The sequence below is a fragment of the Arvicola amphibius genome, chromosome 13 (genome assembly GCF_903992535.2).
Source record: "Arvicola amphibius chromosome 13, mArvAmp1.2, whole genome shotgun sequence".
NCBI classification, from domain to species: Eukaryota; Metazoa; Chordata; class Mammalia; order Rodentia; family Cricetidae; genus Arvicola; species Arvicola amphibius.
This window is the reverse complement of record NC_052059.1, coordinates 47432117-47446107: the sequence shown is the minus strand read 5'-3', so window position 1 is coordinate 47446107 and position 13991 is coordinate 47432117. Positions and strand designations below refer to the sequence as shown.

The 13991-nt window shown below is 48.3% G+C and overlaps 1 protein-coding gene across 2 annotated transcripts in view; it reads right to left on the bottom strand.

Annotated features, from left to right (window-relative positions):
* The window catches only part of Dpysl2 (dihydropyrimidinase like 2), a 103247-nt gene that overhangs the window by 50639 nt on the left and 38617 nt on the right, over positions 1 to 13991 (bottom strand). For both annotated transcript variants that reach the window (XM_038309919.1, XM_038309920.1), the window contains exons 2-3: positions 11675 to 11763; positions 9116 to 9300 (exon numbers count right to left, since the gene is read on the bottom strand). In XM_038309919.1, coding sequence (XP_038165847.1) covers positions 9116 to 9300; positions 11675 to 11763 — 274 coding nt within the window. The remainder of the gene's footprint in view (positions 1 to 9115; positions 9301 to 11674; positions 11764 to 13991) is intronic.

Genomic DNA, 13991 nt, shown 5'->3' with positions numbered 1-13991 from the left:
TAACAGAGATGAATGGATGTCAGACAGACAGACAGACAGATGTAGATGGATGGGTCAAAGAGTGAGTTATGACCTGAAGAATGGTAGCATCCCCCAGAAAATTCGTAAATTGAGATCCCAACCCCCAGAAGGATAGCACCAGGAGGTGGGGCTTTAGGAGGTGGTGACGCCATGAGTGGGCCTATGGCTCTCACTAAAGGGGTCCAGGAGAACCCCCCCCAATCATTTCCACTGTGTCAAGACTCAGTGAGAAGACAAGCAACTGTGACTCAGAAGGTGGGCCCTCCCAGACACCAAACCTGCTAGCGCCTTGATCTCAGACTTCCCAGCATCCACAGCTGTGAGAAATGCATTTCTGTGGTCTGTAAACGGCCCACATATGGTATTCTGTCACAGTAGCTCAAGGTGGTAAGTAGGTAGGTGGGGAGATAGAAGGATCTTATCTATAAATTAGATAGATAGATAGACAGACAGACAGACAGACAGACAGATAGACAGACAGACAGATAGATACATGAATACACAGATGAGCGATACAGGCCAGACTAGCAGATGAAGATGGGCAAATGGCGTAAGATTCACACACACACACACACACACACACACACACACACACACCAGAATTATCACAATAGCCATTTTGTAAACATCATGGTACAAAAAAAGTCCACAAATCTCCCTGATTCCGTACATAACCATAAGAAATAAACAGCCTTGTCAATCTCGCAGATGTAAAATCGCTACCTAGAAATGCATTAGGATGGTGGCTTCCATACAGCGAGCACCACCAGAGAAACCACGCTCAGTCTGTCTTGGTGCTCTCCTGTCACGGGAAGCTCATCCTCTGAAGTGGGCCAGTGAGTTGCACCTAGCCACAGAGAGGAGCCAGGATAGAGGATCTGATTGGCTGTCCTGAATACACTGATTCTATGTTATTACCAAGATCTTTTGATTTCTTACATGCAGGCTCCCCACAAGGAAGGACTTTAGTCCTGATCTATCATTAGAGGGAGACTAGGTCATAGACACTACTGAGGCAACCCTAAGACAGTAGGCTTCTGGAAGAATCACAGCACAGCGGGTGGCCCATGGCCTGGGGATGGCAGTCACCCTGCCTAGTGTACCTCTGCCCTGTACTCCTCTCAACCTAGCCCCCACCCCTCCTCCTGCTCACTGCCTCTCCCACTCACTCCAGGTCCTAGCCAGTAATGGGGAAGGAGCCAAGTGAAACCTTTTAGACACCAAGGACAGCAACAGAATCCGGAGGCTCAGCCCCCTTGGTTTCCAAAGATTTTTGAGGAAAAGCGGCTTTGCAAGCCACGCCCACAACCAGGTCCTAGCAGTGAGGCAGAGAGGAGAGAGCTGAGCAGGGAAAAGAGCCCAGAGGGCACCCTGGCTTCTAGAGACCTCCTGAACATCCACTCGTTCCATTTTATCAGAAGCCCGACTGTTAAAACAAGATCTTAGACGCTGGAAGCTTCCAAACTAGCAAGGCTAAACCCATCTAGAAATAGAAGTTTCTGTGCCTGTAGTTTGTTTAAAACTCCCCAGGGGGACCGAATGTGTGATTATACTTTTTAATGTTGGCCAGAGATCACTACAAAATTCCCTCTACTGGAGAGGGGCCTGAGCCACCACAACCCAACTTCAGGCAACATCTGCTCTATCATTAAGGGAGCAATTCAGTCACATTCTAAAGGGGCGGCCTCCCAAATGGGTTAGCCAGGAAGGGCTTAATTTCTCCTCACTGCAACCCCTTCACCATTAACCACAGCAGCGAGGCTGACTAATGGCAAAGGATTTGAATAACCGGCTTCACCCAACAATGGCAATGAGTCTGAGGCAGAGCCCTCAAAACCCTAAGAAATAAGGGATCATCGCTTGGGAAGAAATGGGGGAAGTGGTTACTCAAAGAGGATAAGAAAGACATGAAAGGAGCCTTAAGGGAGAAACTTAGGGCCAGGGCTATCAATGATGAGGAAAAAATAACACATCCTTGGCCAATCAGTCCCTAAGGCACTCAGTTTTGGTTTTTAAATCATTGCACACTATTTATTGTGTACACTGTATGAGCAGGTGTGTGTGTGTGTGTGTGTGTGTGTGTTCTGCATGAACACGTATGTGTGCAACTTGCAGTAGTCTGGATGAGAAACGCCCCCCATTGTCACAGGGATTTGGATATTTGGTTCCCTGTTGTTGGTGCTGTTTGGGTAGGTTTAGGTGGTAGACACTTGCAGAAAGAAGGGGTCAGGCTTTCAGAGTTTAAATCCTTGAGCTACTTCTAGTTCACCCTCTTTGCTATGTGCCGATGGCTGAGGAGCCTCCTGACTCCGGCCACCATGCCTTCCTACTGCCATGCCTCACCACCATGACGGACTCTTATCACTCTGGATCACTAAAACAAAATAAGTTCCTTCTCCGTTAAGTTACCTTGGTCACAGTATTTTATTATAGCAATAGAAAGGTAGCCTATACAGAAGTCAAAGGAAAGAAACCTCTAATGTTTGTCCTATGGTGCTCTCCACTGTTTGTGTGTGTGTGTGTGTGTGTGTGTGTGTGTGTATGTGTGTGTACGTGCATGTGTGTGTGTGTGTTTCCTTGTGTTTGAGATGGGGGTCTTTCACTGGCCTGGGACAGACCAAGCAGCTTAGGTTAACTGGCCAGGAAACCCCAGGAATTGTCCAGGCTCCTCAGAGTGTTGAGATTACAAGAATCTCCCTACCACGCCCAGCTTTTGTTGCGTAGGTTCTGGGGAATGAACTCAGGTCCTCAAGCTTGCATGGGAAGCACTTTAGTGATTCCCCAGCTCCTGTGTTGAGCAGAAGGAGGGGTGCTCGCTTGCCGCTAAGCAGAGTGAAGTTCCTGAAGTGACTAAGCACGCTGCCTCTGTTTACTAAACCCCTTCTGCCCTGTGACTCAGTACGGAAGCTGGCCAGGGACGGCTGCAGCATCACCACACCGTGGAAGGAAGGTAGGCGGTAAAGGGGCTGGTTTCCGCACTGCCCTTCCCCAGATTCACGGATGCTCCAGAATCTGACAGGGTGGGGCAGCTACCAACGGGAGGCAGACGAGAGAAAATGGGGGCAAGGGCCCAGGTCTTCCACAGCCCAACACCCACCCCTAGACCTACATTGACAGTTATGTCGGGTGTGGAACAAATGGCTGTACAGGACCACTGTAAAGCAACCCGCCAAGGAGCCAGTGTAGCCAGCACTCAGCAAGCCATGGGCATAAAGAAATGGCCTAAGCTCCAGCCCTGCCCTCTGGAAGTCTTTGCCTAGTTTACTCAGCTGGAATATAGAACAGGGATCTCTGGGTCATGGAATCGTTATCTACCAACGGGAACCCTGAAACTGGGACTCTGAGCCATGGAAGCCTGTCACTCATTCATACGAGGGTTGGAGAGACCTGACTGTAGCCCCAACATGTTCTCTGCAGCCCCCCCCCCCAACTCCTCCTGGCCTCAGCCATTATTCTCATTAACCAGACTGAGGGGAAAGTTCCTATGTGTCTGGACATCCTAGGAAAAACCGGAGATGAGGCTCTGCAAGCATCCAGGAGCTCAGCCTCACCTGGATCCGTGTGTAATACCCATGGCCAGAGTGGAGACAGAGATTTAGGAGAAGGGCAATGTCTCCGTGGATGAAGACCATCCCTTCCTAAGCTGGTTTGATCTCTACGGCTGTGACTGCCAACTCTCAGAACCAGGATACAAGAAAGAAACCCTGGTGGGTCGTGGTAACTCCCACAATGGCCCTGAAATGAATCTGTGGGATAGAACTGTTCCTCAGAGAGAAAATTCCCATGAGACATGAGCGCGAGACCTTCAGGAAGGGCTCTACGGCTCTCCAGAATGTTCCTCTTTATTCTCCTCAGCAACAGGTATCAAGCAATTGGCACAGTCATGAACAAAAGCCTTCTAATACAGACAGCCACCTAGTGACACCTGAGCAAGTCCAGAGAAGACCTTCATGGCCTTAGGCAAATCATTTAGGGTTTGGGAGAGATAAGACGCTGAAGGGGGGTGGGGCGCGTCCACGCGGACAGTATGTGGGATAACAAGGCTTTCTAATCATGACCACAGGCAGATTTTGTGGTGACAACTTTGGTCCTAGACTTGGAAACTTCAGTGTGATGTGGTTGGGTATTTGGTAAACACTTTTTAACCAGAGTCAAGTGAGCACTGCGAAGGGAATAATCAAAGTATCTGTTACAGACACATTCAGCTCTCCCTGTGTTCACACGCAGGCTTGCCACAGGCAAGGCACAAACCCAATGCCACGCGGATGAGCAAATGACAAGCAACGGATGTACCACAGTGGTACTCCTGAGCCACGTCCCCTCAATCTTCCTTCACCCACAGAAAAAGCTGGGACAAGTACAAAGGGTCCTGGGAAAGGCTTCTGAGTCCACCAGGGTCCCTAGGGACGCATGGCTTCTGTCATGCTACTGTCCACAGGCAGCAAGTTCTCTTAGCTATGCAAACCATTGTGTGTCTCCAGCTCCAGCATCTATGCAGGGACAATTCCGGGAGAGAGCCTGCCCCGTCCACAACCACAGGCTGACACACCTGAGCTCTGGGCTCTCCCCAACTTCTGGCAGAGCTGACCACAGCACTGGTGTTGGTGGGGGTGGCCAGAGCACTAAAGGAGCAGTCACTGCCATCATACTGAGGACAAGACACAGACTTCACAAACCCACATGACCCAGCAGTCATGCAACATCACTCAAATCAAGAGCCCTTGGAGTTTTCTTTTATCCGTCCATCCATCATCCATCCATCTATTCCTGCTTCATGCATGCATCCATCCATCCATCCATGCATCATGCATGCATGCATCCATACATACATAAATCCATCCATCCATGCATCCATCTATCCATCCATCCATGCATCATCCATTCATCCATCCATGCATGCATCCATCCATCTGTGCATCCATCCATCCATCCATGCATCCATCCATCCATGCATCATCCATTTATCCATCTATCCATCCATCCATCCACCCATGCATCCATTCATCCATCCATCCATGCATCCATCCATCCATCCATCCATGCATTATGCATCTATCCATTCATCCATTTATGCATCATGCATCCATCATCCATCCATCTATGCATGCATCATCCATCCATGCATCCATGCATCATCCATCCATGCATCCATGCATCATCCATCCATGCATCCATCATCCATTCACCCATCCATCCATCATCCACCCATCTATGCATGCATCATCCATCCCTCCTAGCACTGACCTTGCTTGGGTGGAAAACTTGAAAACAAAAGAGAGGGCTTCAATGGATACATTACATGAAACTAGGGGCCACAAAGTATGAGATAAAAGCCCATCTTTTGCCAAAGTACAGAGAAGTTACAGGTTCCAGGGAGAGGGGTACCTATGCTGAACCTCAAAGGCGGTGAGGAGTCTCATAGACAGAAGGAAGGACAGTCAAGGAGTCGACAGGCATAGGGACTAGTCGGCAGGTTTGCCTCACAGAGCAGACAGCTTGGGTTGCGTTCTCTGAGCAAGAGAGAACCACCGACGGAGTCAGAGGAAGGGCATGGTAGCAAGCTGGGCTTGGAAAGAAAGAGTTCAGCCACAGAAGGTCAGGGCCAAACTAGAGGAGCAGGAAGCAAAGGTAGGAATCGGATGGATACAGAGGCAAAATGTACTAGCATGATTGAAGACCCAGGGAGGCTCTGGGAAGCAAGCCAGTGGGACTGCGAAGCAACGGTCTGGAACTGGGTGCTGGAGACACAGCAGAGGAGCCATTTGGGGGCACTGTGCCCACATCCCACACCCCTAGGAAAAGCCTTGGACTTAGGTCAGCAGCATCAGCCGTAACTTCTGCCCCTGGAGATTTCGGCCTGTGGAGCCAGCACAGGCTTCCGAGGGATGCCCTGCTCTGTGTTCACAGGCTCAGTACCTGATAATTCAACTCACTCCAGATCCATTGTTTTTTTTCTTTTATTGCATCTTACTGAACCTGTGTGGACTTATATTGTCATTAAGTCCTGCGCTGGTTAGTTTCTGCTGTTAACTTGTCAACCTAGAATCACCTGGGAAGAACCTCAACTAGAGAACTGCCTCCCTCAGGTCGGCCTGTGGCCAATGGTTGATGTGAGAGGGCCCAGCCCTAGGCCTGGGCCCTGTAAGAAAGCCAGCTAAGCACGAGCCAGAGTGAACAGTGAGCCGCGCTTCTCGACAGCTCCTGCTTGCTTCCTGTCTTGACTTCTCTCAATGACGGACTGTGACCTGGAAGTGTAGGCTGGCAAAAATGCTCTCCTCCACAAGCTGCTTCCAGTCATGGTGGTTCTTAGAGCCACAGGAAGCAAACTAGAACACACCCTGAAATAAGACAGCATGGCAATAATCCCCCCCCCAACATTTACATTGCATTAGGTGTTATGAATAAGACAGCATTGATAATAATTTCCCCCAACATTTACATCGCATTAGGTGTTATGAATAATCTAGAGGTTATTCAAAGTCTCCAGGAAGGTGTAGGTAGACAATATGCAAATACTACACCAGTCTTACTATATCATACTCAAATTTTGGTACCCTTGTGTGTGGGGGGGTGCTAGCACCAACTCCCATTTTCCCAATGCAAAATTCCAGTCACTCCCACAACCCACCTCCAGTCACTGCTATAACTATGGGGCCAGTTTGGATGCCCTATGTCTGGTGTCTCTGCCCACCCATCCCTGGATGGAAAGGGCAAAGGGCATCCTGCCACCCTATACTTGGTCCCCTCACAACGATCCCATTGTGTAAGGCTCAGCAGCTGCTTGGCTTGATGCTAACGAGATATTCTGCTGGTGATGTGTCACCTTCTTCTACACTGGAACACTCGGCTGCCTTTTCTTCAGCAGGCATCAGGGCCTTGCCAGACAGAAACGGAGCCTCCAGGGCCAGGGAACCCACAGCCAGAAGGAGAGAGGTAAAGATTCACCCACCAGTGCAGGTGACAGGGATTACAGGAGGTAAGAGGGACGAGAGGGAGAAAAGTGTGGGCAGTCTTTGTACCAATTTACCCAACTGCTTGTTTCTACAACAGCCAGAAGCCCTTCAAGTTTGCACTTGAAAACACCCAAAGCCTTTCTTTCTGGCTTCAACGTGTACTCAGGAAGCCAAGGCCCCGTTAAAGAAGCAGGCACTGAGTTACACGAAGCTATGCCCCTGCTTCACAGAGCAAGCTTCAGCCACATACTTACGCAGAATCTAAGCGCACCCAGCAAGCAGAAGACAGGAAAAAAACCAATCCCGAGTCCTCACCTGCATCATGAGAGCCCTCTCCGGGGGGAGAGCAGTGAGGCTGCTGGGAATCCTGCCCGCATCAGCAACCATGGTTTTGGCAAGAGTCATTAGTAATTTTCACAAACTGCCAAAGCAACGGAAGTAGGGTGTGGCAACCCTGAGCACCGTTTTACCCACAGACTTTCTCTTTCCACCCTTTACACTGCTGTGGTTCGAACTCAGGACCTCCCATTCAGAGTTCTACTGCTGAGAGAGAGGCTCGGCCCTTTTGTTCTAGGAGATCTCTTCATCAAACCCACTTACTGCTGAGCTAAACTGCCTGCATCTTGAACCCACACTAAAACGCCACCGAATTCCATCCCAATAGACAGAGCTGGCCATGATGCCCACTCCCCTTTCCTGGAAATCTCCTCAGGGCCCTCTAGTGACCATCTTAGATCCCCTGGATCAGCACAAGACACACTGAGATACCTCACCTACGGAAGGAAGCCCACAAGCGCTACTCAGAAAGGGGATCAGGGAGGGTCCATTCAGCCCAGTGAGCCCCAAGCAGCCAACAGAACAGCAAACTAAGGTGGGGTTTGCATGAAGGGCTCTCCCAGGAATGACACCCAAAAGACTGGAACAAGGCAGAGCAGCAAGGAACGGTCCTGGAGGACGTGCCTCACAGGTGTGACAAGGGAACAGACTGCTGTCCCTAATGCTTCAGATTGAAGACTAGGATGATGGAAACACCAGGGAGTCAGGTGTGATTTACAATGCAGGAGACATGGGACAATGCACTTCTAGCTTCAGGAAGACAGATGGAAATCTTCTAGACAGACTCCCAAAGCCACAGTCATCACCGAGAAACCTCCAGGGAAGACAGGCTTCAAAAGGCATCAGCTGTGGTCCTTTCCGTGTTGATCCGAACCCTCTTCCCAACACCACTGTTAACTCTTCCTTCATGACACAGTATACTGATTTTTGCTCTTGGATAAAATCCCTCCTCTAACACAGGACTCTGATAGGCCACTGTGCAGCATCCCCACCTCCCCTGACCCCTTTTCAAAAGGCATGCCAGAATCAAACTGTTCACATGCAAACCCGGAGCACGGCTGCTATGTATGCCCAGGGATCACACCTCAGATTTGATTGACTGAACACAAAACCCTAAGACTGACACATGAAAGGGCACCACCATGTGTGCCTACAGCTTTCCTGTCTAACAAACAGCTGATACCAGCAAGTCTTCTTCCAAGTATAGTAGCCTAACTCAGTTAATGTCCAGCCCAGGTTACAAAGTATTCCCTCGATTGAGCTTCATATAGTTGGAATGAAGGTTTCACTCCATTTGCTCCTAAGTGTGGTGGTATATGCCTATCATCTAAGCATTTGGGAGGCAGGGAAATAAAACTAGTAACTAACCTCTGCTATACACAGGGATTGAGGCCAGCCTGGGCTACATAAGACCCTGTCTGAAAAACAAACAGAAAATGCTTTGTCTATCCTATCTTCACTCTGAGAAATATCCTTGGAATTTTTGTAATCTAATATTTGTGGCTTCAAATGCCATATTTTCATAACCCAGTCACATCTGGAAGTCAAGGAGGACAAAAGTACCAGAGGAGATGGAGCAGCAAGCCCTCTTCTTACCCTTCATGATTCCTCCGGAAACCCATCCTCAAGTTCAACTGCAGACACAGAGGTTAGCAGAAAATGAGGCTAAGGGAATAGGACAGTTTACTTTCTCAGTGGTCTAGCTCAGAGCTCTGCTCAGCTCACCAACGTTACAATCTAGCAACAAGGACTCATTTTCGCGCTGCTGCGCTGGAGCCACAAAGGTGACAGTGCCCAAGCCTTACTGATCATGGTGGTTCCCCCAGCCAGGGCTGCCTTGGTTCCCTGGAAGAAGTCATCTGCTGACGTCATCCCCTGGTCAGGCATCTGGAAGCGAGTGTGCACGTCGATTCCTCCCGGGATCACCATTCTGGAGTGGGCTTCAATGGTCTTCACGCCCCCTGGTACAATCAGGTTTTCTCCTATTTGCCTGAGAAAGCACAGTCGATGAGAGAGGCGCCAATGAGAGGTGGAATCAAATCGAATCTGACATCTGTCCTCATGGCACTATCAACAGACCTTCACTACGTGGTGAGCACTTCTGTTTGGAGTCATTCCTATCATCCCTCATGGGAGCACCACCCACTCCTCATGCCCAAACATGAGCGGATGGGGAACAACGAGGAAAAACCAGGCACGGGAGCTCGCATGACCCCAGCAACTTGGGAGACTGACACGGAGATTACCTCTAGTTCAAATTCTGTAGTCTTGGCTACAGAGGGAGCTCCCGGACCGCCAGCACTGGAGAACGAGGCCCCTGTCTCAAAGCACAACGTACACAAGGCAGCAAACTCCTCATTCAATGACTAGTTATCAGAGACCCCTAAGCTGGAATACTGACGAAGCCCCCAACACTTGTATGACGTTCACTCCGCCTTCTTCTGACACGCCATTCAGCTAGTTTCCCAGGACAGTTTGCACTAGACCTGACTATCTCCCAACATTTGTTTTCACGGTTTTCCTTTTCAATGTAGGAAAAACGGAGGTGGAAAAGTGTAGAGAGAACAAAACAAGGAAGGAAAAAGAAAAGTAAAAAGTAAACACTGTAATTCCAATAATCGTAGAATATGGAAGCAGGTGCCCATGGAGTCAGATAAAGCTAGAAAAACAAATACCCATTCTGTTTGAGACACATATCATGACCATTGGGGGACGGGTGCTGTGGCAGTGTTTTTGATTTGTATTTGAGGGTTTCGTGTTTTGTTTGAGACAGTGCCTCTCTACAAAGCCCTGATTATCCTGGAACTCACTCTGTAGTCCAAGCTGGCTTCAAACTCACAGAGATCCTCCTGTCTCTATCTCCCAGGTGCTAGGCTTAAAGGTGTATGGCATCCCAACCAGCTGTAGGGTTTTATTTTTGAGACAAGATCTCATCGTTCAATTAATTTGTTTAATTTTACTACATCTTTCTACCAGTTTTTTTTTTAAAAAAAAAGGGAAAATTCATCAAGGAGGAGTTAAATTTCTAAGACAAATAAACATGACTAAAAATAGCATCGGGCTGCCCCATTCCGGGCCACTGTCCTTCGGCCAGACCCATCATGCTCGCCTATGACTGGGGATGCAAAAGGAATAAGCAAGTCATAGCCTGTGACTGCCTAGAGCTGAGACTATTACAGACAAACACACATGGAGAAAGCATTAACTGTGGAAACATTAAGACCCATTCTGGCTTCGCCGGTCAGGGTGAGCGTCCAAGCGATCGCAACCAGTCCAGCTTGCCCCTCTCCAGACTCACTGGCTGAGGGAGTCTGATGAGCACTGCTTATTTAAACGATGTCGTTCGCTGGGATGTTTGCCTTTCAACAGATGTGCACTCTCTCCAGAGCCCATGAGCTGTCCCCAGAGGAAATACATGAAGACACTGCTGTACACTCTGCTCAGTTAACCCTCCAGAGTCCCAGAATCCCCAAACCCAGAACCCAATACACAAGCAACACGGGGTGGCCTCATTGATTCTAGAAACTACTTCAAGAATACAACGGGGATGGAGAGATGGCTCAGGGGTTACGAGCACTTGCTGCTCTTCCAGAGGTCCTGGAGTTCAATTCCCAGCACCCACAGGTAGCTAACGACCATCTATAATTCTAATTTCAGAGATCCAATGCCCTCTTCCGACTTTCAAGGGCACAGATGTGGTATCCATACATACGTGGAGGCAAAACACTCACATACATAAAATGAATCTAAAAGAAAAAAATTGAAAAAGAATGAACCCTAAAATCCCTCCAGCATTAGGCAGTCATTTATCTAATTGCTGATAATTAACTCAATATCCTGTGGCCCTTCCTAATTAAGCAAGCAGGTATATATCGTAACAGGACAAGCTGCTGTCCACCTTCATGTGCTATGACTGAGCACTCCATCCCAAACGATGACAGTCTAGGAAAACTGAAGTGTATGCAGCCTATCGCTAACCGAGCGTGTGAGCTGGTGACAGGAGGGGGCTGTGTCACCTCTGCTCAAAATAGCAGATTACATAATACATGGGTGCTCATGTGTGCTGTGACTTCGAATTCCCTGAATCTGAATTCCCCAAATTCATTAATTACCACCAATAAAAACGAGCTCAAAATATGCTAAATTGGTCACTTCGGGTTTTTCAGCAGGGCCTGACTAATGCCAGATGCACATTTGACCAATGTTATGACATTCCCAGCCCAAGCTTAGAGTCATTAAAGCTTGAGACTATTTACATGAAAGAAGCTAAAGCTTAGGAACACGGTGTCTGGGTGTGTGCATGCGTGTGTATGTGTATGTGTGGGTGATGCATATGTACATGCATAGCACGGAATCATACTTACTTGATCAGCCCATCTTCCATGTATATGTCAGCATAAAAGGACTGGTCATCATTCACAATCTTGCCACCTTTGATCAGAAGGCGATCACTCTGTAACAAAGAGAGGAACAAGGTCATAACATATAACTGACCTAGGAGAAGCGCCATTCTCGAGGAGAGTGCGGGGGCTAAAGGCATGTTTTCACCATTCAAGAGTGATGCTCAAAGCCGGGGAATTTGGAGAGGTACCTTAACCAAAATGAACCTATGCTAGGCAGGCTGCTCATCACCTGATGAGTAAGCTCAGCCTACATAAACAAGCCACCTTTTCAAGAACATCTTAGGCCTGAAAACAAAAGGGGGGCATTACAGAACATTCCAGCTAAAGAAGAAATGCTTTTGAAATGATTTTTGGCTAAGCCTCATCTTTAAAAAAAAAATCCACCCACGTGTAGGAAAGTCATGTCTTGGCAAACTTTTTGTAGGGGAAAACTGACCAAAAGTCTGTTGTCATAGCATATGCTACACAAACACAGAGGCTTCAGCCATAACAAGCTCTCAGCTTAGTGTGTCCACTCTGTGTTCATTTATCTTTGGGGTAATCACAACGAGTGCATGGGCAAAGGAGGAACTATAAAAACAGACACCCATCTAGCAAGTAAGAAACAGAGTTTTATGATAAATTAGACATGGGAATTTTTTGTCTAATATCACTACAGATGGTTGACCCACTTGAGTGTTAAAAAACAATACTAAAACTAAACTAAAGGCTAATCCAGCCGAAAAAGCCAAGAACATGCAAAAGAAATGCTATCTTCTGACTCACTGCTATCCAAGACACTGTGGATAGGGTGTATGTGATGTCATCAACCTGGGAGGATGCACAGGTTTGTTATTGCAGAGCCATTCCCCTTTTCTTATGCTACGCCTTTCAAAGAACAGCATTCATCTTGAGAACAGTCAGCCCAGAACTCTAGTACAAAAGAAAACCTCAGCAAATACTACCTGCGCTTTGCAACTACCTAGAAAAGGGAAATTTTCTTTAAAACAGACACATGATGCTACAGAACAAAGAAAACAAGATACAGTTGATCATAAATGTAAACGCTATTGGGCTTAGAAGGTATTTATTGCTTCTGTTACATTGAAACACAAGGTCCGTTCCGTTTTACACTGCAGGGTCTTCTATCCAGATGTAGGCACTGGGAAAGCCTTATCATCATGGAGAGGGTAAATTAAAAAAAGAAAATCTTTACTAGTCCTGCCCTGCACGCAGAGCTATCAGAGCCTTGGAACCTTTGTGCAGTGAATGGGTCAAGATTCTGCTGCTGGGACACATGAGGGAACTGAGGCTCAGCGGGCTTAAGCCTGCAGGGACCCCTCCTTTTCTCCCCTGAGCAGAATGTCTGTAGTCTAGCAGTTAGTCCTGTCCTTCACTACCTCCCCTTCCTCACAGAAGTACCTGTCAGTGCCATCACTAAGAAAACCACACCCCTCCCCTCGTCAATGGGCTGGAGGGGGCGGGGGAATCAGTCTGTTCAAGCTAGAGCCTTCTAGAAGGCTTCTTACATAACAGGCGGACCACAGTGACAGAGGGAGAGAGAACCAATAGGTCCTAGGGCATAGGACTAGATATTTTTCAAGGACAGAGGGGGAGCTCTTTTAAAAAGTGGTCTTGGTGGTTGCCTAATTTCCCCCCCCCCCCATACTGTCAAAATGAAATTGTCTTATTCGTGCAGGAAGACAGCTAATCACAAGAGGTTTGCAGGAACTCTCCCCACCCCCACTGCCCAGCTTCCCAGATGCGGTCCTTCGGGGCACTGAACATTGTATGTTGCATCCTGTGTGTCAGTCCTTTGGGATCTGGTACTGGGTATTGGAGGGAGAAGGGGCTTCAAGAAAGGCTAGTTAGTACCCACCCAGCCCAAGCTAGAAACCCCAGGCACACGCCCCCTCCTTTGGCCAAGTGTTCTTACACCACTCCTGCAGATGGGTGTGTCCTTGTGCACCAAGGAAAGGAGGCCGGGGTCCCAGGGCCCCAGAGACAAGGAAAGAAAAAGCTCGCCCTCAAATCCGGCCTTAAAACCCATCTTCACTATTTGGAAGATGACTTCAAATCTGCGTGTCGCTGGGTCATAGCCGGCCACACGCTGGTCAGTGCAATCGCACAGCATTATATAACAATGAATTTCCTTGGCGATTCTCCCTGCCCGGGATTTCCTTCGAGGATGTAGAAAACTGAACCGGTGAGATTTTTTTTTTTCTCTCCAGTAAAAAAACGCAAAGAGGACGAGGGTTGGGGCACCACCCGCTGCATCCCCGAAGCATCGCGAATTCCT